The sequence below is a fragment of the Daphnia pulex genome, chromosome 8 (assembly GCF_021134715.1).
Source record: "Daphnia pulex isolate KAP4 chromosome 8, ASM2113471v1".
In the NCBI taxonomy this organism is placed as follows: domain Eukaryota; kingdom Metazoa; phylum Arthropoda; class Branchiopoda; order Diplostraca; family Daphniidae; genus Daphnia; species Daphnia pulex.
The window spans coordinates 808,759-829,464 of NC_060024.1; the positions used below are offsets into that span (position 1 = coordinate 808,759).

Here is a 20,706-nt window from a genome sequence, read left to right on the forward strand (position 1 = left end):
TAAAATGGTTTCTTTGCAAGAAATATCGCCAAAGAATAAGAAATTACATCTATGTCAATTATTCATGTGTGAACGAAAAAGAAATGAACAACTATATTTTACCTAAAGAGTAACATTTGTGTAAATTGACTTCAATTCCGTAGGTTGACTAGTCTGCTAAGAAATAGCAAGATTGCTAAACTGCGATGGCCGAGAATCGAACTCGGGTCAATTGCTTGGAAGGCAACTATGCTAACCACTATACCACCATCGCTTGACGTGAGTTAGCGTCATGATTTCCGTATTGTCACATCTTTTTAAATTACAGAACACCGACCAGTATTACCACTTGGTGACCTTGTATCGTGGTACAATAAGCATTCTCTATCACTATATCAAAACAACCTCTCTAATTATGTTGCAATGCGATGATCATGTGTATTCAGAAATTTATATGTTTGTCAGGAGTGGGAAATTAGTGGGAACCCACGCCTTCATTGAAGAACAGAATACTGCAACTTCTTTTATTGAAGCAAGGTTTACGCCCTTGAGTCTGGCGCCTTAGACCGCTCGGCCATCCTGACCACATCAGGTGTACCTAAATTCCTTTGCCCAACAGATGTGACATTAAAACTCTTCTAACTCATTCAAGAGTTCCTTGCCATAGGCGATTTATACCAGGTCAACAATTGTATTACGTTGTATTGCGTTTGAATATGTATTTTTTTTGAATATGTATTTTCTTGAGTCTGGTGCCTTAGAGCGCTCGGCCATCCTGACCTCATCAGATCTAGCTAAATTTCTTTGCATTACAGATGTGGAATTTAAACTCTTCTAACTTATCCAAGAGTTCCTTGCCCTAGGCTGTTTATACCAGGACAACAATTGTATTATGTTGTATTGATTTGTAATATGTATTTTTCAAGCGATTAAATCCCATATTGTCTAGTGGTTAAGATACCTGGCTCTCACCCAGGAGGCCCGGGTTCAATTCCCGGTATGGGAAAAGAGGAACTGTAAAATTTTGCAAGTTTTGGCCATTTTTGTCAAATACATCTGGCAAACAGTTTCTGCGTTTCCAGAACTATTGCAATCGGCTTAACTTACATACATACGAGCCAAAATCTTTCTAGTACATTGGATATACTAAGTACATCGGCATGTTTCCATCGAGACTCCATCATAAAATGGTTTCTTTGCAAGAAATATCGCCAAAGAATAAGAAATTACATCTATGTCAATTATTCATGTGTGAACGAAAAAGAAATGAACAACTATATTTTACCTAAAGAGTAACATTTGTGTAAATTGACTTCAATTCCGTAGGTTGACTAGTCTGCTAAGAAATAGCAAGATTGCTAAACTGCGATGGCCGAGAATCGAACTCGGGTCAATTGCTTGGAAGGCAACTATGCTAACCACTATACCACCATCGCTTGACGTGAGTTAGCGTCATGATTTCCGTATTGTCACATCTTTTTAAATTACAGAACACCGACCAGTATTACCACTTGGTGACCTTGTATCGTGGTACAATAAGCATTCTCTATCACTATATCAAAACAACCTCTCTAATTATGTTGCAATGCGATGATCATGTGTATTCAGAAATTTATATGTTTGTCAGGAATGGGATTTGAACCCACGCCTTCATTGAAGACCAGAAGACTGCAACTTCTTTTATTGAAGCAAGGTTTATGTCCTTGAGTGTGGCGCCTTAGACCGCTCGGCCATCCTGACCGCATAAGGTGTACCTAAATTCCTTTGCCCAACAGATGTGACATTAAAACTCTTCTAACTCATTCAAGACTTCCTTGCCATAGGCTATTTATACCAGGTCAACAATTGTATTACGTTGTATTGCGTTTGAATATGTAATTTTTTTGAATATGTATTTTCTTGAGTCTGGTGCCTTAGAGCGCTCGGCCATCCTGACCTCATCAGATCTAGCTAAATTCTTTTGCATTACAGATGTGGGATTTAAACTCTTCTAACTTATCCAAGAGTTCCTTGCCCTAGGCTGTTTATACCAGGACAACAATTGTATTATGTTGTATTGATTTGGAATATGTATTTTTCAAGCGATTTACTCCCATATTGTCTAGTGGTTAGGATACCTGGCTCTCACCCAGGAGGCCCGGGTTCAATTCCTGGTATGGAAAAAGAGGAACTGGGAAATTTTGCAAGTTTTGGCCATTTTTGTCAAATACATCTGGCAAACAGTTTCTGCGTTTCCAGAACTATTGCAATCGGCTTAACTTACATACATACGAGCCAAAATCTTTCTAGTACATTGGATATACTAAGTACATCGGCATGTTTCCATCGAGACTCCATCATAAAATGGTTTCTTTGCAAGAAATATCGCCAAGGAATAAGAAATTACATCTATGTCAATTATTCATGTGTGAACGAAAAAGAAATGAACAACTATATTTTACCTAAAGAGTAACATTTGTGTAAATTGACTCCAATTCCGTAGGTTGACTAGTCTGCTAAGAAATAGCAAGATTGCTAAACTGCGATGGCCGAGAATCGACCTCGGGTCAATTGCTTGGAAGGCAACTATGCTAACCACTATACCACCATCGCTTGACGTGAGTTAGCGTCATGATTTCCGTATTGTCACATCTTTTTAAATTACAGAACATCGACCAGTATTACCACTTGGTGACCTTGTATCGTGGTACATTAAGCATTCTCTATCACTATATCATAGCAACCTCTCTAATTATGTTGCAATGCGATGATCATGTGTTTTCAGATATTTATATGTTTGTCAGGAGTGGGATTTGAACCCACGCCTTCATTGAAGACCAGAATACTGCAACTTCTTTTATTGAAGCAAGGATTATGTCCTTGAGTCTGGCGCCTTAGACCGCTCGGCCATCCTGACCACATTAGGTGTACCTAAATTCCTTTGCCCAACAGATGTGACATTAAAACTCTTCTAACTCATTCAAGAGTTCCTTGCCTTAGGCGATTTTTACCAGGTCAACAATTGTATTACGTTGTATTGCGTTTGAATATGTATTTTTTTTTAATATGTATTTTCTTGAGTCTGGTGCCTTAGAGCGCTCGGCCATCCTGACCTTATCAGATCTAGCTAAATTCCTTTGCATTACAGATGTGGGATTTAAACTCTTCTAACTTATCCAAGAGTTCCTTGCCCTAGGCTGTTTATACCAGGACAACAATTGTATTATGTTGTATTGATTTGGAATATGTATTTTTCAAGCGATTTATTCTCATATTGTCTAGTGGTTAGGATACCTGGCTCTCACCCAGGAGGCCCGGGTTCAATTCCCGGTATGGGAAAAGAGGAACTGGAAAATTTTGCAAGTTTTGGCCATTTTTGTCAAATACATCTGGCAAACAGTTTCTGCGTTTCCAGAACTATTGCAATCGGCTTAACTTACATACATACGAGCCAAAATCTTTCTAGTACATTGGATATACTAAGTACATCGGCATGTTTCCATCGAGACTCCATCATAAAATGGTTTCTTTGCAAGAAATATCGCCAAGGAATAAGAAATTACATCTATGTCAATTATTCATGTGTGAACGAAAAAGAAATGAACAACTATATTTTACCTAAAGAGTAACATTTGTGTATATTGACTTCAATTCCGTAGGTTGACTAGTCTGCAAAGAAATAGCAAGATTGCTAAACTGCGATGGCCGAGAATCGAACTCGGGTCAATTGCTTGGAAGGCAACTATGCTAACCACTATACCACCATCGCTTGACGTAAGTTAGCGTCATGATTTCCGTATTGTCACATCTTTTTAAATTACAGAACATCGACCAGTATTACCACTCGGTGACCTTGTATCGTGGTACATTAAGCATTCTCTATCACTATATCAAAGCAACCTCTCTAATTATGTTGCAATGCGATGATCATGTGTTTTCAGATATTTATATGTTTGTCAGGAGTGGGATTTGAACCCACGCCTTCATTGAAGACCAGAATACTGCAACTTCTTTTATTGAAGCAACGATTATGTCCTTGAGTCTGGCGCCTTAGACCGCTCGGCCATCCTGACCACATCAGGTGTACCTAAATTCCTTTGCCCAACAGATGTGACATTAAAACTCTTCTAACTCATTCAAGAGTTCCTTGCCTTAAGCGATTTTTACCAGGTCAACAATTGTATTACGTTGTATTGCGTTTGAATATGTATTTTTTTAATATGTATTTTCTTGAGTCTGGTGCCTTAGAGCGCTCGGCCATCCTGACCTTATCAGATCTAGCTAAATTCCTTTGCATTACAGATGTGGGATTTAAACTCTTCTAACTTATCCAAGAGTTCCTTGCCCTAGGCTGTTTATACCAGGACAACAATTGTATTATGTTGTATTGATTTGGAATATGTATTTTTCAAGCGATTATTCCCATATTGTCTAGTGGTTAGGATACCTGGCTCTCACCCAGGAGTCCCGGGTTCAATTCCCGGTATGGGAAAAGAGGAACTGGAAAATTTTGCAAGTTTTGGCCATTTTTGTCAAATACATCTGGCAAACAGTTTCTGCGTTTCCAGAACTATTGCAATCGGCTTAACTTACATACATACGAGCCAAAATCTTTCTAGTACATTGGATATACTAAGTACATCGGTATGTTTCCATCGAGACTCCATCATAAAATGGTTTCTTTGCAAGAAATATCGCCAAGGAATAAGAAATTACATCTATGTCAATTATTCATGTGTGAACGAAAAAGAAATGAACAACTATATTTTACCTAAAGAGTAACATTTGTGTATATTGACTTCAATTCCGTAGGTTGACTAGTCTGCTAAGAAATAGCAAGATTGCTAAACTGCGATGGCCGAGAATCGGACTCGGGTCAATTGCTTGGAAGGCAACTATGCTAACCACTATACCACCATCGCTTGACGTAAGTTAGCGTCATGATTTCCGTATTGTCACATCTTTTTAAATTACAGAACATCGACCAGTATTACCACTCGGTGACCTTGTATCGTGGTACATTAAGCATTCTCTATCACTATATCAAAGCATCAAAGCAACCTCTCTAATTATGTTGCAATGCGATGATCATGTGTTTTCAGATATTTATATGTTTGTCAGGAGTGGGATTTGAACCCACGCCTTCATTGAAGACCAGAATACTGCAACTTCTTTTATTGAAGCAAGGATTATGTCCTTGAGTCTGGCGCCTTAGACCGCTCGGCCATCCTGACCACATCAGGTGTACCTAAATTCCTTTGCCCAACAGATGTGACATTAAAACTCTTCTAACTTATTCAAGAGTTCCTTGCCTTAGGCGATTTTTACCAGGTCAACAATTGTATTACGTTGTATTGCGTTTGAATATGTATTTTTTTTGAATATGTATTTTCTTGAGTCTGGTGCCTTAGAGCGCTCGGCCATCCTGACCTCATCAGATCTAGCTAAATTTCTTTGCATTACAGATGTGGAATTTAAACTCTTCTAACTTATCCAAGAGTTCCTTGCCCTAGGCTGTTTATACCAGGACAACAATTGTATTATGTTGTATTGATTTGGAATATGTATTTTTCAAGCGATTTAATCCCATATTGTCTAGTGGTTAGGATACCTGGCACTCACCCAGGAGGCCCGGGTTCAATTCCCGGTATGGGAAAAGAGGAACTGGAAAATTTTGCAAGTTTTGGCCATTTTTGTCAAATACATCTGGCAAACAGTTTCTGCGTTTCCAGAGCTATTGCAATCGGCTTAACTTACATACATACGAGCCAAAATCTTTCTAGTACATTGGATATACTAAGTACATCGGCATGTTTCCATCGAGACTCCATCATAAAATGGTTTCTTTGCAAGAAATATCGCCAAAGAATAAGAAATTACATCTATGTCAATTATTCATGTGTGGACGAAAAAGAAATGAACAACTATATTTTACCTAAAGAGTAACATTTGTGTAAATTGACTTCAATTCCGTAGGTTGACTAGTCTGCTAAGAAATAGCAAGATTGCTAAACTGCGATGACCGAGAATCGAACTCGGGTCAATTGCTTGGAAGGCAACTATGCTAACCACTATACCACCATCGCTTGACGTAAGTTAGCGTCATGATTTCCGTATTGTCACATCTTTTTAAATTACAGAACATTGACCAGTATTACCACTTGGTGACCTTGTATCGTGGTACATTAAGCATTCACTATCACTATATCAAAACAACCTCTCTAATTATGTTGCAATGCGATGATCATGTGTATTCAGATATTTATATGTTTGTCTGGAGTGGGATTTGAACCCACGCCTTCATTGAAGACCAGAATACTGCAACTTCTTTTATTGAAGCAAGGTTTACGCCCTTGAGTCTGGCGCCTTAGACCGCTCGGCCATCCTGACCACATCAGGTGTACCTAAATTCCTTTGCCCAACAGATGTGACATTAAAACTCTTCTAACTCATTCAAGACTTCCTTGCCATAGGCTATTTATACCAGGTCAACAATTGTATTACGTTGTATTGCGTTTGAATATGTAATTTTTTTGAATATGTATTTTCTTGAGTCTGGTGCCTTAGAGCGCTCGGCCATCCTGACCTCATCAGATCTAGCTAAATTCCTTTGCATTACAGATGTGGGATTTAAACTCTTCTAACTTATCCAAGAGTTCCTTGCCCTAGGCTGTTTATACCAGGACAACAATTGTATTATGTTGTATTGATTTGGAATATGTATTTTTAAAGCGATTTACTCCCATATTGTCTACTGGTTAGGATACCTGGCTCTCACCCAGGAGGCCCGGGTTCAATTCCCGGTATGGGAAAAGAGGAACTGGAAAATTTTGCAAGTTTTGGCCATTTTTGTCAAATACATCTGGCAAACAGTTTCTGCGTTTCCAGAACTATTGCAATCGGCTTAACTTACATACATACGAGCCAAAATCTTTCTAGTACATTGGATATACTAAGTACATCGGCATGTTTCCATCGAGACTCCATCATAAAATGGTTTCTTTGCAAGAAATATCGCCAAGGAATAAGAAATTACATCTATGTCAATTATTCATGTGTGAACGAAAAAGAAATGAACAACTATATTTTACCTAAAGAGTAACATTTGTGTATATTGACTTCAATTCCGTAGGTTGACTAGTCTGCTAAGAAATAGCAAGATTGCTAAACTACGATGGCCGAGAATCGAACTCGGGTCAATTGCTTGGAAGGCAACTATGCTAACCACTATACCACCATCGCTTGACGTAAGTTAGCGTCATGATTTCCGTATTGTCACATCTTTTTAAATTACAGAACATCGACCAGTATTACCACTTGGTGACCTTGTATCGTGGTACATTAAGCATTCTCTATCACTATATCAAAACAACCTCTCTAATTATGTTGCAATGCGATGATCATGTGTATTCAGATATTTATATGTTTGTCAGGAGTGGGATTTGAACCCACGCCTTCATTGAAGACCAGAATACTGCAACTTCTTTTATTGAAGCAATGTTTATGTCCTTGAGTCTAGTCCTTAGACCGCTCGGCCATCCTGACCACATCAGGTGTACCTAAATTCCTTTGCCAAACAGATGTGACATTAAAACTCTTCTAACTCATTCAAGAGTTCCTTGCCATAGGCGATTTATACCAGGTCAACAATTGTATTACGTTGTATTGCGTTTGAATATGTAATTTTTTTGAATATGTATTTTCTTGAGTCTGGTGCCTTAGAGCGCTCGGCCATCCTGACCTCATCAGATCTAGCTAAATTCCTTTGCATTACAGATGTGGGATTTAAACTCTTCTAACTTATCCAAGAGTTCCTTGCCCTAGGCTGTTTATACCAGGACAACAATTGTATTATGTTGTATTGATTTGGAATATGTATTTTTAAAGCGATTTACTCCCATATTGTCTACTGGTTAGGATACCTGGCTCTCACCCAGGAGGCCCGGGTTCAATTCCCGGTATGGGAAAAGAGGAACTGGAAAATTTTGCAAGTTTTGGCCATTTTTGTCAAATACATCTGGCAAACAGTTTCTGCGTTTCCAGAACTATTGCAATCGGCTTAACTTACATACATACGAGCCAAAATCTTTCTAGTACATTGGATATACTAAGTACATCGGCATGTTTCCATCGAGACTCCATCATAAAATGGTTTCTTTGCAAGAAATATCGCCAAGGAATAAGAAATTACATCTATGTCAATTATTCATGTGTGAACGAAAAAGAAATGAACAACTATATTTTACCTAAAGAGTAACATTTGTGTATATTGACTTCAATTCCGTAGGTTGACTAGTCTGCTAAGAAATAGCAAGATTGCTAAACTACGATGGCCGAGAATCGAACTCGGGTCAATTGCTTGGAAGGCAACTATGCTAACCACTATACCACCATCGCTTGACGTAAGTTAGCGTCATGATTTCCGTATTGTCACATCTTTTTAAATTACAGAACATCGACCAGTATTACCACTTGGTGACCTTGTATCGTGGTACATTAAGCATTCTCTATCACTATATCAAAACAACCTCTCTAATTATGTTGCAATGCGATGATCATGTGTATTCAGATATTTATATGTTTGTCAGGAGTGGGATTTGAACCCACGCCTTCATTGAAGACCAAAATACTGCAACTTCTTTTATTGAAGCAAGGTTTATGTCCTTGAGTCTGGCGCCTTAGACCGCTCGGCCATCCTGACCACATCAGGTGTACCTAAATTCCTTTGCCCAACAGATGTGACATTAAAACTCTTCTAACTCATTCAAGAGTTCCTTGCCATAGGCGATTTATACCAGGTCAACAATTGTATTACGTTGTATTGCGTTTGAATATGTAATTTTTTTGAATATGTATTTTCTTGAGTCTGGTGCCTTAGAGCGCTCGGCCATCCTGACCTCATCAGATCTAGCTAAATTCCTTTGCATTACAGATGTGGGATTTAAACTCTTCTAACTTATCCAAGAGTTCCTTGCCCTAGGCTGTTTATACCAGGACAACAATTGTATTATGTTGTATTGATTTGGAATATGTATTTTTCAAGCGATTTACTCCCATATTGTCTACTGGTTAGGATACCTGGCTCTCACCCAGGAGGCCCGGGTTCAATTCCCGGTATGGGAAAAGAGGAACTGGAAAATTTTGCAAGTTTTGGCCATTTTTGTCAAATACATCTGGCAAACAGTTTCTGCGTTTCCAGAACTATTGCAATCGGCTTAACTTACATACATACGAGCCAAAATCTTTCTAGTACATTGGATATACTAAGTACATCGGCATGTTTCCATCGAGACTCCATCATAAAATGGTTTCTTTGCAAGAAATATCGCCAAGGAATAAGAAATTACATCTATGTCAATTATTCATGTGTGAACGAAAAAGAAATGAACAACTATATTTTACCTAAAGAGTAACATTTGTGTATATTGACTTCAATTCCGTAGGTTGACTAGTCTGCTAAGAAATAGCAAGATTGCTAAACTACGATGGCCGAGAATCGAACTCGGGTCAATTGCTTGGAAGGCAACTAAGCTAACCACTATACCACCATCGCTTGACGTAAGTTAGCGTCATTGTCACATCTTTTTAAATTACAGAACATCGACCAGTATTACCACTTGGTGACCTTGTATCGTGGTACATTAAGCATTCTCTATCACTATATCAACACAACCTCTCTAATTATGTTGCAATGCGATGATCATGTGTATTCAGATATTTATATGTTTGTCAGGAGTGGGATTTGAACCCACGCCTTCATTGAAGACCAGAATACTGCAACTTCTTTTATTGAAGCAAGGTTTATGTCCTTGAGTCTGGCGCCTTAGACCGCTCGGCCATCCTGACCACATCAGGTGTACCTAAATTCCTTTGCCCAACAGATGTGACATTAAAACTCTTCTAACTCATTCAAGAGTTCCTTGCCATAGGCGATTTATACCAGGTCAACAATTGTATTACGTTGTATTGCGTTTGAATATGTATTTTTTTTGAATATGTATTTTCTTGAGTCTGGTGCCTTAGAGCGCTCGGCCATCCTGACCTCATCAGATCTAGCTAAATTTCTTTGCATTACAGATGTGGGATTTAAACTCTTCTAACTTATCCAAGAGTTCCTTGCCCTAGGCTGTTTATACCAGGACAACAATTGTATTATGTTGTATTGATTTGGAATATGTATTTTTCAAGCGATTTACTCCCATATTGTCTAGTGGTTAGGATACCTGGCTCTCACCCAGGAGGCCCGGGTTCAATTCCCGGTATGGGAAAAGAGGAACTGGAATATTTTGCAAGTTTTGGCCATTTTTGTCAAATACATCTGGCAAACAGTTTCTGCGTTTCCAGAACTATTGCAATCGGCTTAACTTACATACATACGAGCCAAAATCTTTCTAGTACATTGGATATACTAAGTACATCGGCATGTTTCCATCGAGACTCCATCATAAAATGGTTTCTTTGCAAGAAATATCGCCAAGGAATAAGAAATTACATCTTTGTCAATTATTCATGTGTGAACGAAAAAGAAATGAACAACTATATTTTACCTAAAGAGTAACATTTGTGTATATTGACTTCAATTCCGTAGGTTGACTAGTCTGCTAAGAAATAGCAAGATTGCTAAACTACGATGGCCGAGAATCGAACTCGGGTCAATTGCTTGGAAGGCAACTATGCTAACCACTATACCACCATCGCTTGACGTAAGTTAGCGTCATGATTTCCGTATTGTCACATCTTTTTAAATTACAGAACATCGACCAGTATTACCACTTGGTGACCTTGTATCGTGGTACATTAAGCATTCTCTATCACTATATCAAAACAACCTCTCTAATTATGTTGCAATGCGATGATCATGTGTATTCAGATATTTATATGTTTTTCAGGAGTGGGATTTGAACCCACGCCTTCATTGAAGACCAGAATACTGCAACTTCTTTTATTGAAGCAAGGTTTATGTCCTTGAGTCTGGCGCCTTAGACCGCTCGGCCATCCTGACCACATCAGGTGTACCTAAATTCCTTTGCCCAACAGATGTGACATTAAAACTCTTCTAACTCATTCAAGAGTTCCTTGCCATAGGCGATTTATACCAGGTCAACAATTGTATTACGTTGTATTGCGTTTGAATATGTATTTTTTTTGAATATGTATTTTCTTGAGTCTGGTGCCTTAGAGCGCTCGGCCATCCTGACCTCATCAGATCTAGCTAAATTTCTTTGCATTACAGATGTGGGATTTAAACTCTTCTAACTTATCCAAGAGTTCCTTGCCCTAGGCTGTTTATACCAGGACAACAATTGTATTATGTTGTATTGATTTGGAATATGTATTTTTCAAGCGATTTACTCCCATATTGTCTAGTGGTTAGGATACCTGGCTCTCACCCAGGAGGCCCGGGTTCAATTCCCGGTATGGGAAAAGAGGAACTGGAATATTTTGCAAGTTTTGGCCATTTTTGTCAAATACATCTGGCAAACAGTTTCTGCGTTTCCAGAACTATTGCAATCGGCTTAACTTACATACATACGAGCCAAAATCTTTCTAGTACATTGGATATACTAAGTACATCGGCATGTTTCCATCGAGACTCCATCATAAAATGGTTTCTTTGCAAGAAATATCGCCAAGGAATAAGAAATTACATCTATGTCAATTATTCATGTGTGAACGAAAAAGAAATGAACAACTATATTTTACCTAAAGAGTAACATTTGTGTATATTGACTTCAATTCCGTAGGTTGACTAGTCTGCTAAGAAATAGCAAGATTGCTAAACTACGATGGCCGAGAATCGAACTCGGGTCAATTGCTTGGAAGGCAACTATGCTAACCACTATACCACCATCGCTTGACGTAAGTTAGCGTCATGATTTCCGTATTGTCACATCTTTTTAAATTACAGAACATCGACCAGTATTACCACTTGGTGACCTTGTATCGTGGTACATTAAGCATTCTCTATCACTATATCAAAACAACCTCTCTAATTATGTTGCAATGCGATGATCATGTGTATTCAGATATTTATATGTTTGTCAGGAGTGGGATTTGAACCCACGCCTTCATTGAAGACCAGAATACTGCAACTTCTTTTATTGAAGCAAGGTTTATGTCCTTGAGTCTGGCGCCTTAGACCGCTCGGCCATCCTGACCACATCAGGTGTACCTAAATTCCTTTGCCCAACAGATGTGACATTAAAACTCTTCTAACTCATTCAAGAGTTCCTTGCCATAGGCGATTTATACCAGGTCAACAATTGTATTACGTTGTATTGCGTTTGAATATGTATTTTTTTTGAATATGTATTTTCTTGAGTCTGGTGCCTTAGAGCGCTCGGCCATCCTGACCTCATCAGATCTAGCTAAATTTCTTTGCATTACAGATGTGGGATTTAAACTCTTCTAACTTATCCAAGAGTTCCTTGCCCTAGGCTGTTTATACCAGGACAACAATTGTATTATGTTGTATTGATTTGGAATATGTATTTTTCAAGCGATTTACTCCCATATTGTCTAGTGGTTAGGATACCTGGCTCTCACCCAGGAGGCCCGGGTTCAATTCCCGGTATGGGAAAAGAGGAACTGGAATATTTTGCAAGTTTTGGCCATTTTTGTCAAATACATCTGGCAAACAGTTTCTGCGTTTCCAGAACTATTGCAATCGGCTTAACTTACATACATACGAGCCAAAATCTTTCTAGTACATTGGATATACTAAGTACATCGGCATGTTTCCATCGAGACTCCATCATAAAATGGTTTCTTTGCAAGAAATATCGCCAAGGAATAAGAAATTACATCTATGTCAATTATTCATGTGTGAACGAAAAAGAAATGAACAACTATATTTTACCTAAAGAGTAACATTTGTGTAAATTGACTCCAATTCCGTAGGTTGACTAGTCTGCTAAGAAATAGCAAGATTGCTAAACTACGATGGCCGAGAATCGAACTCGGGTCAATTGCTTGGAAGGCAACTATGCTAACCACTATACCACCATCGCTTGACGTGAGTTAGCGTCATGATTTCTGTATTGTCACATCTTTTATAATTACAGAACATCGACCAGTATTACCACTTGGTGACGTTGTATCGTGGTACATTAAGCATTCTCTATCACTATATCAAAGCATCCTCTCTAATTATGTTGCAATGCGATGATCATGTGTATTCAGATATTTATATGTTTGTCAGGAGTGGGATTTGAACCCACGCCTTCATTGAAGACCAGAATACTGCAACTTCTTTTATTGAAGCAAGGTTTATGTCCTTGAGTCTGGCGCCTTAGACCGCTCGGCCATCCTGACTACATCAGGTGTACCTAAATTCCTTTGCCCAACAGATGTAACATTAAAACTCTTCTAACTCATTCAAGAGTTCCTTGCCATAGGCGATTTATACCAGGTCAACAATTGTATTACGTTGTATTGCGTTTGAATATGTATTTTTTTTGAATATGTATTTTCTTGAGTCTGGTGCCTTAGAGCGCTTGGCCATCCTGACCTCATCAGATCTAGCTAAATTTCTTTGCATTACAGATGTGGGATTTAAACTCTTCTAACTTATCCAAGAGTTCCTTGCCCTAGGCTGTTTATACCAGGACAACAATTGTATTATGTTGTATTGATTTGGAATATGTATTTTTCAAGCGATTTAATCCCATATTGTCTAGTGGTTAGGATACCTGGCTCTCACCCAGGAGGCCCGGGTTAAATTCCCGGTATGGGAAAAGAGGAACTGGAAAATTTTGCAAGTTTTGGCCATTTTTGTCAAATACATGGCATGTTTCCATCGAGACTCCATCATAAAATGGTTTCTTTGCAAGAAATATCGCCAAGAAATAAGAAATTACATCTATGTCAATTATTCATGTGTGAACGAAAAAGAAATGAACAACTATATTTTACCTAAAGAGTAATATTTGTGTAAATTGACTCCAATTCCGTAGGTTGACTAGTCTGCTAAGAAATAGCAAGATTGCTAAACTGCGATGGCCGAGAATCGAACTCGGGTCAATTGCTTGTGTAATGAGCCAAAATAGCCCGGGGACGGAGCGCGAACTGACAGCGGGAAGATTGACAGCAAGAGCAAACCCAATTCTCATCTGTCATTCACGTTTATTAATTATGTTACACACCCGCGCTTGTCACTCATCAGACCCATGATCATACCGTGCACAACCCGTATAAATACTCCCCAATCTGTAGCAGTAAGTTAGAGTTCTCTCAGCTCTCCTTCAAGCTCCAGCTCCAGCTCCAGAAGTAAGATAACCCTTCTCATACTTTGTGTTGTGTACTTGTATGATCGTGTGTACTGTTGAATACATGGCATAAGAAAGCACTCTACAATTGGAGGTCCCAACGAGACTCATACGAGACTTACAGTAGAGACTTTCTTGCTGCCTGTATTTTTTAGTGCGTTTGTGTACTTGTGAACAACGAGTGGAACTCCTAACATCTTTTTGGAGGTAAGCGGATGCCTGATTCTTTGAGCAATCCTGAGACTTCTCTCAACTCTTTCTTTACCTCCCTATACCCTAATCTATCAGACGAAAACCTACCTTCCACACATTCACCATTAGAAACTTTCGAACATTCCCCAAGTACCCCAATATCAGACCCTACGGTTAATACAGCCCGAGACAATTTCCTAACAAATTGGAAGGCATCAGTAGAAATCGAATCTTCTTACTTAACCGAAACAAGTAGACCCCACCACACATCATCCGTACGCAAGCTAATTTTACAATTGGAAGAGGAGAAAAAGAAAACACATAAGGCTACTAATAACATTTTAAATCAATACGTCTATCTTATCGTTAAGGACAAACTCGAGACCACAGTAACTCCAGACACTATAAGGGAAACAACTAAGAGGCTAAAAGATTATATTGTGTTACTGAGAGGAGACGTAAACAGTGTAAACCCCCTGGTACAACAATTACAGATCGTTCACGGAAAACAACGCGAATTTAACACAGAATTAATTACGGTACTAACCAGAGAAGCCCTCTTACAACAAGCCGGACTCCGAAAAACCCATACTGAATTAATTAAAGAAAAAGAGAAAGTAGATAAAAAGTGGAAAGCCGCTGAAGAAAAACTTAAAGAGCAACGAGAAGATATCAATAAATTAGACCAACTTAAAAAAGATAACGCCACTAATTTAAAACTTTTAGACGATTCCCAAAATCACGTAGAAACATTGCAACAGCAACTTAGAGAAGCAGAGAATTATAACACTGACGGCAACCAAATAGTAAAAGACCTCGAAAATAAAATAAAATTACTAGAATTCGAAAACACGACTGCGAAAGATAACGAATTTCAACTTAAGAAAGCATTAGATATAAAAGAGAAACACATTTCCGTAGTAGAAGCAAATAGCTTAGAAGCCAATAATACACTCGAATCTGAAAAGGAAGAATTAGAAAACAATTTAACCGCAGGCCAAAAACAGATAGAAACCCTCAACAGTCAAATCACCGCACTCAAACTTGAAAACGAATTAGGAAAACAACTAATTACTCAGATTACGCAAACGAAAAATAAAAACCATAGTAATTACGTTACCGCCACATTGCAAATTAAAAAATACGAAGAAGAAATAATAGACTTAAAAGACGATAAAGATCAGCTAGAAAATAGGATATCCAATCTTGAGGAACGCAATAAAGATTTAAAAGAAAGGGAAAAAGCTTATCACGACGCCGAAGATCAGTACGAAAGGAATTTTCAGGAGATCGCAGAAAAAACCTTCGAGACAACCAAATTTATAGACGAATTACAAAGCTTCACAGGACGAGACTCATTAGATAAATCATTATTCACTGAACTCGATACAGAAAAAGCAGATATCATTAAAAACCTACAAGAAATCATAGATAACCTTACAGCACAAAATAATAGCCAAGCGACGACAATCTTTAAACTACAAAAACGTAATACGACCCTAAAAAAGAACCGCAGAGTCAGTATTTCAAACATGGGAGCAGGTGCAGGAGCAAGTCAAAATGGAGACGATGATGCAAACAAAACAACACTTACACCCCCACAGGATACCACTATATTAGATAATGTAACAAAACCTATAGTAAAAGTATTAGGCGAACTCTTCTCACGAGAAGACAAAAAATCAATTCCAACTTTTAAGGGAAAAAGTACCGACAAATTAATCACCGAATGGTTAAAAACAGCAGAACACGTAGCGAGAAATAATGACTGGGACGACGACCAAAAGATACGTTTCTTTTCAGACCGCCTCAAAGGAGAAGCTTTAGAATGGCACGATAATTATGCGGAAGAGCAAGGCGACTTTATTAATTATGTCGACTGGAAATGCGAAATAATAGAAAGATTTCAAGATTCATACGACCTAGCAGCCCTTAGAAAGAAATTCAATCGAATGAAGCAAAAGCCCGAGGAGAATTGTAGGACATTTGTATCCAGGCTAACTAGCCTTTACGACAGCCTAGAAGGAAAATTAGATAAATTAGACGAGAAAAACAAAACAGACGTAGAAGATGCACTCCTCAGTACAGTTAAGAAGATGCGAGACGACATTAAAATCAAAACTTTACTCCAAGGAATATTACCCAAAGTAAAAGCCGAATTGTATTTACGAATGCCAGAGGATTTTAATGATTTCGATCAGTTATGTAAACAACTATTTATTTCGGAACAAATTTTGCAAAATAAAGAAACTAATGAGGATAAAGAGATAACGGCAGTTATCGCTGGTATTACGCATCACGAAAAACAACAGGATGACGAAATAACACAGCAAAAAGTGGAGCTTGAAATAATTAAGAAAGAATTGACAGAGTTAGGAAATATAACTAAAAGACGACAATCCTCACAGGAAAATATTGCCACTATTGGCGCAGTGGACCAATACGGTTCTAGACGAGCAGAATCCGCGGACCGACGTCCGAGACAAGACGACTCAAGAGTACACTTCAACAGATCCCCACAGGGACAAACAAACACCAGAAACCAAGAAAACCGTAATCCAGGATATAATCGTGGGAGAGATAACAGCTACTCCCGTAGCAGGGAACAGAGTCCAGCAGGCAATAGGGACAACTACCCAAACGACAGACGGTCGTACTCGGGAAGAAACGAACAGAGATACCAAAATAACAGCTTCAGAGACCCCCGTAGACCTAATAATTTTAACCCGAGATTTAACAATAACAATAGAGGATTTCGCCCAAACCCTAATTACAATAACCAACGCAACGGGTACAACAGCGCACCACGAGCGTGGCCCACAGTACAAAACAATAACGCATATAGTAATAGATCACCACCCCCTAACCAGCAATCAGCCCCGAGAGATATTGTGTGCTATAACTGCAATAAAAGAGGACATATCGCTCGAGAATGTTGGACGGATATGGCTCGTGTCAACGACCCGTCACGTCGCAATTAGCTAACTGGGAAAATATAGCAATAAACTCTCTCTTAGCCCTCCATAATCTGACACCGCCTGTCCCAACCATAATACCCCCACTCCTTAGAATCCCCATTTTAATCTTTGATATACAAGCAAAAGGATTGATAGACACTGGCGCTGCCGCCAGTCTACTTTCTTCGGAAGTCCTATTTCGACTCCGAGATAAAAATATAAAAAAATTACTTAACAATGAAAACCCCCCAGTAATAAAGATTGTATCAGGACAAGTATTGCGTGCTCTTGGCAAATTTGAATTTCCGGTTACAATCAATAAGGATCACACTTTTCTTCACTACGTCTACGTTATGGAAGCTCTGCAAGAAGACTGTATCCTAGGAATAGATTTTCTTTCAACACATAATGTAAAAGTTAATACTAAAAATAGGGAAATTCATTACGACCACGCACATAATACGCAAATGTTACAGACCGATTGCCCCATATATAGCTTAACGATTGGCGAAACAAATTGCGACATCCCATTAACCCCATATGAAAAAATATTGCCATATGACGAAACCCCCATACTTAATCGCATATCGTCACATCCATATCAAGTAGTACCCGCTTCTGGACCTAACACAAACCCAAGTCCCAACCAGCAAACATTTGGTTACTTTAATGGCCCCGACTCGCTCGATAGGGCACTTGCGAACAACGCCACAAGTGTCCCGTATTCCAAAATAAAAATTGAACCAGAAATAAATACCCCCAGTGAGTCTATAACCATCAACGAAGCCGATATAAAAAGTAACCCAGCAGACACTGACCCGTACGATATACCATTGAGCGAAAGAGACCATATTAATTTAGAACCATTCCGGCAATTTGACATAAATAACAAAGCAATTACAACCTCAGTAGAAAAGGTAGAATTTGACCTTAAACACCTAAACACGGAACAAATGAAAATCGTACTAGACGTACTTGACAAACACGAAAAACTTTTCTCCGATAAAGACTCAGAATTAGGATTGGCTATTGACGTCAAACACCATATCAATACAGGAAATAACCCACCGGTTAGTATGAGACAAAGACGTACACCCGAAGCATTACGACCACAAGTCTGGAAGCAATTATACAACATGATAGAAAATAAGATCATACGAGTAAGTTCTAGCCCTTACGCCGCAGCTATCGTTATGACGTTAAAGAAAGACGGAAGCCTAAGACTTTGCATCGATTATCGTTGGTTGAATAACATAACCATCAAAGATAAGTTTCCATTGCCTCGCATCGACGACACAATCGAAGCATTGTACGGAGCCCGTTACTTTTCCACGTTAGACCTTATTAGTGGATATTGGCAAATAGAAATAGACGAAGCTGATAAACATAAAACAGCTTTCATTTGTGAATTAGGACTGTTTGAATTCAATCGCATGCCTTTCGGTTTGACAAACGCACCGAGTACATTTCAGCGAGCTATGAATAATATTTTTCGAACAATACTGTACAAGTGTGTTGTGGTCTACCTAGACGACATCATTATCTATAGTAAAACTTTTGAAGACCACCTTAAACATCTAGCTGAAGTTTTCTCGTTGCTTGCGGATGCTGGGATGCGGTTGAATCGTAAAAAATGTGAATTTTTCAAAAAAGAAATCGAATACCTGGGATACACTTGCTCAAGAGAGGGCATAACCCCAAATCATAAACAAATCGAATGCGTAAAAAATTATCCGGTACCGACTAATACAAAAGAATTAGGATCATTCATAGGTTTTGCAAGCTACTACCGAAAATTCGTCCGTGCTTTTGCGGAAATAGCACACCCCCTAACGGCACTACAGAAAAAGACAGCAATATGGAAATGGGAGGAAGAGGAAAGGGACGCCTTTAATTGTATAAAACAGCGCCTAGTTTCTAGGCCTATCCTGAGCTATCCAGATTTCACGCGCGAATTTATCATCTATACTGATGCATCAGGATATGGCATAGGGGCAGTGTTGGCACAAATACAACCTTATCCTCCCTCAGAAAATACAGATGGGACCGACGAAGCGAGTACCCAAAAGATAGGCGACAGAGAAGTCGTTATAGCATATACGTCGAAGCACTTAAAGAAAAAAGAAGCAGAACGATCGACAACTGAAAGAGAGTGTCACGCCATCATTCACGCGATCCATGCCTTCAGAGTATATTTGTACGGGAGAAAATTTACTGTATTCACCGACCACAGTCCCCTACAGTGGTTGATGGAGAAAAAGGAACCGGCTGGAAGACTCCATAGATGGGCGCTTAAACTCCAGGAATACGATATGGTGATCGGCTACCGACCTGGGAAGTCACACCAAAATGCTGACGGCCTGAGTCGCATTCCGAAGCCGCCTGATCAAACACCACCGATCATGGTTGCGACAGTAACTTTCACACCGCATCCAGAAAAACCCCGTACAGATACTACGACGAAGGCAGAAATCAGTGAATGGGCTAAGCTACAACGAGCAGATAAATATTGTAGAACAATATTAGACAAAATAGATACGGATACATATATAGATACAAGCCGAGACAACGTAAAAGAAGAAAGTAAAGATGATAGAAAGAATACAAGCCGAGATAACGTAAAAGAAGAATATAAAGACGAAAGAAAGAAAATAGATACAAATTTAAGAAACAAGGCCGATACGATAGGAGGGGTTCAAACGAAAATAAAGCGATATAGATTAAACGAAAAAGGAGAAATTATTGACATAAACGACAGATTAATTGTGCCACTTGTTAAAGTGAAGGAAATTTTAGAGGAAAACCACGATCACATGTTAGCAGGACATTTAGGTATAGCAAAAACCTTAGCCAAAATAAAGAGACAATACAAATGGCCCCAAATGAAACAACACGTAGTACTACATGTCAACAGCTGTTTAATGTGTGCTCGTAGGAAATCATTTGGAGCTACTAAAGCACCTTTGCAACCCCTTCCACCCGTTGTCGCGGTCTGGGAGAGAATTGCAATGGATGTAGTAGGACCGATCCAAGAAAGTAACAAAGGTTACCGATACATATTAGTAATATCAGACTATGCAAGCCGATTTGTTTTTACCATCCCTATGAAGAATCAAACAGCGCCAACAATAGCAAGATGCCTCGTAGATAAACTTATAACCAAATACGGTGCACCCCAAGCCGTACTAACAGATAGAGGAACCAATTTTTTATCAATACTAGTAAACGAGATATGTGTACTTTTTAAAATCAAGCAAATGAGAACAACATCATACCACCCACAGACAGATGGCCTGGTTGAACGATTCAACAGGACACTCTGCGACATGCTT

The 20,706-nt window shown here is 38.8% G+C and overlaps 1 protein-coding gene and 20 non-coding genes across 21 annotated transcripts; 7 read left to right on the top strand and 14 right to left on the bottom strand.

The window, feature by feature from the left end:
- Positions 1–181: 181 nt before the first annotated feature.
- Positions 182–253, bottom strand: Trnag-ucc. Its single transcript has one exon. It is a non-coding gene; the product is annotated as a tRNA-Gly (tRNA).
- A 660-nt stretch (positions 254–913) lies between these two features.
- Trnae-cuc lies at positions 914–985 on the top strand. Its single transcript has one exon. It is a non-coding gene; the product is annotated as a tRNA-Glu (tRNA).
- Positions 986–1,343: 358 nt separating this feature from the next.
- Positions 1,344–1,415, bottom strand: Trnag-ucc. Its single transcript has one exon. It is a non-coding gene; the product is annotated as a tRNA-Gly (tRNA).
- A 1,341-nt stretch (positions 1,416–2,756) lies between these two features.
- Trnal-caa lies at positions 2,757–2,875 on the bottom strand. Its single transcript has 2 exons — positions 2,838–2,875; positions 2,757–2,801 (listed from the first exon to the last, which is right to left on the bottom strand). It is a non-coding gene; the product is annotated as a tRNA-Leu (tRNA).
- A 350-nt stretch (positions 2,876–3,225) lies between these two features.
- On the top strand, positions 3,226–3,297 carry Trnae-cuc. The gene has a single exon. It is a non-coding gene; the product is annotated as a tRNA-Glu (tRNA).
- Positions 3,298–3,655: 358 nt separating this feature from the next.
- Positions 3,656–3,727, bottom strand: Trnag-ucc. Its single transcript has one exon. It is a non-coding gene; the product is annotated as a tRNA-Gly (tRNA).
- A 185-nt stretch (positions 3,728–3,912) lies between these two features.
- Positions 3,913–4,031, bottom strand: Trnal-caa. The gene is made up of 2 exons: positions 3,994–4,031; positions 3,913–3,957 (listed from the first exon to the last, which is right to left on the bottom strand). It is a non-coding gene; the product is annotated as a tRNA-Leu (tRNA).
- Positions 4,032–4,378: 347 nt separating this feature from the next.
- Trnae-cuc lies at positions 4,379–4,450 on the top strand. Its single transcript has one exon. It is a non-coding gene; the product is annotated as a tRNA-Glu (tRNA).
- A 623-nt stretch (positions 4,451–5,073) lies between these two features.
- Trnal-caa lies at positions 5,074–5,192 on the bottom strand. The gene is made up of 2 exons: positions 5,155–5,192; positions 5,074–5,118 (listed from the first exon to the last, which is right to left on the bottom strand). It is a non-coding gene; the product is annotated as a tRNA-Leu (tRNA).
- A 780-nt stretch (positions 5,193–5,972) lies between these two features.
- Trnag-ucc lies at positions 5,973–6,044 on the bottom strand. The gene has a single exon. It is a non-coding gene; the product is annotated as a tRNA-Gly (tRNA).
- Positions 6,045–7,128: 1,084 nt separating this feature from the next.
- Positions 7,129–7,200, bottom strand: Trnag-ucc. The gene has a single exon. It is a non-coding gene; the product is annotated as a tRNA-Gly (tRNA).
- A 1,083-nt stretch (positions 7,201–8,283) lies between these two features.
- Trnag-ucc lies at positions 8,284–8,355 on the bottom strand. Its single transcript has one exon. It is a non-coding gene; the product is annotated as a tRNA-Gly (tRNA).
- A 1,330-nt stretch (positions 8,356–9,685) lies between these two features.
- Trnal-caa lies at positions 9,686–9,804 on the bottom strand. The gene is made up of 2 exons: positions 9,767–9,804; positions 9,686–9,730 (listed from the first exon to the last, which is right to left on the bottom strand). It is a non-coding gene; the product is annotated as a tRNA-Leu (tRNA).
- A 350-nt stretch (positions 9,805–10,154) lies between these two features.
- On the top strand, positions 10,155–10,226 carry Trnae-cuc. Its single transcript has one exon. It is a non-coding gene; the product is annotated as a tRNA-Glu (tRNA).
- A 358-nt stretch (positions 10,227–10,584) lies between these two features.
- On the bottom strand, positions 10,585–10,656 carry Trnag-ucc. Its single transcript has one exon. It is a non-coding gene; the product is annotated as a tRNA-Gly (tRNA).
- A 654-nt stretch (positions 10,657–11,310) lies between these two features.
- On the top strand, positions 11,311–11,382 carry Trnae-cuc. Its single transcript has one exon. It is a non-coding gene; the product is annotated as a tRNA-Glu (tRNA).
- A 358-nt stretch (positions 11,383–11,740) lies between these two features.
- Positions 11,741–11,812, bottom strand: Trnag-ucc. The gene has a single exon. It is a non-coding gene; the product is annotated as a tRNA-Gly (tRNA).
- A 185-nt stretch (positions 11,813–11,997) lies between these two features.
- Positions 11,998–12,116, bottom strand: Trnal-caa. Its single transcript has 2 exons — positions 12,079–12,116; positions 11,998–12,042 (listed from the first exon to the last, which is right to left on the bottom strand). It is a non-coding gene; the product is annotated as a tRNA-Leu (tRNA).
- Positions 12,117–12,466: 350 nt separating this feature from the next.
- Positions 12,467–12,538, top strand: Trnae-cuc. Its single transcript has one exon. It is a non-coding gene; the product is annotated as a tRNA-Glu (tRNA).
- A 615-nt stretch (positions 12,539–13,153) lies between these two features.
- Trnal-caa lies at positions 13,154–13,272 on the bottom strand. The gene is made up of 2 exons: positions 13,235–13,272; positions 13,154–13,198 (listed from the first exon to the last, which is right to left on the bottom strand). It is a non-coding gene; the product is annotated as a tRNA-Leu (tRNA).
- Positions 13,273–14,440: 1,168 nt separating this feature from the next.
- LOC124199642 (bromodomain-containing protein DDB_G0280777-like) lies at positions 14,441–17,398 on the top strand. Its single transcript, XM_046595550.1, has one exon. The coding sequence runs from the start codon at positions 14,441–14,443 to the stop codon at positions 17,396–17,398; it is 2,958 nt and encodes a 985-aa protein (XP_046451506.1).
- Positions 17,399–20,706: the final 3,308 nt, after the last annotated feature.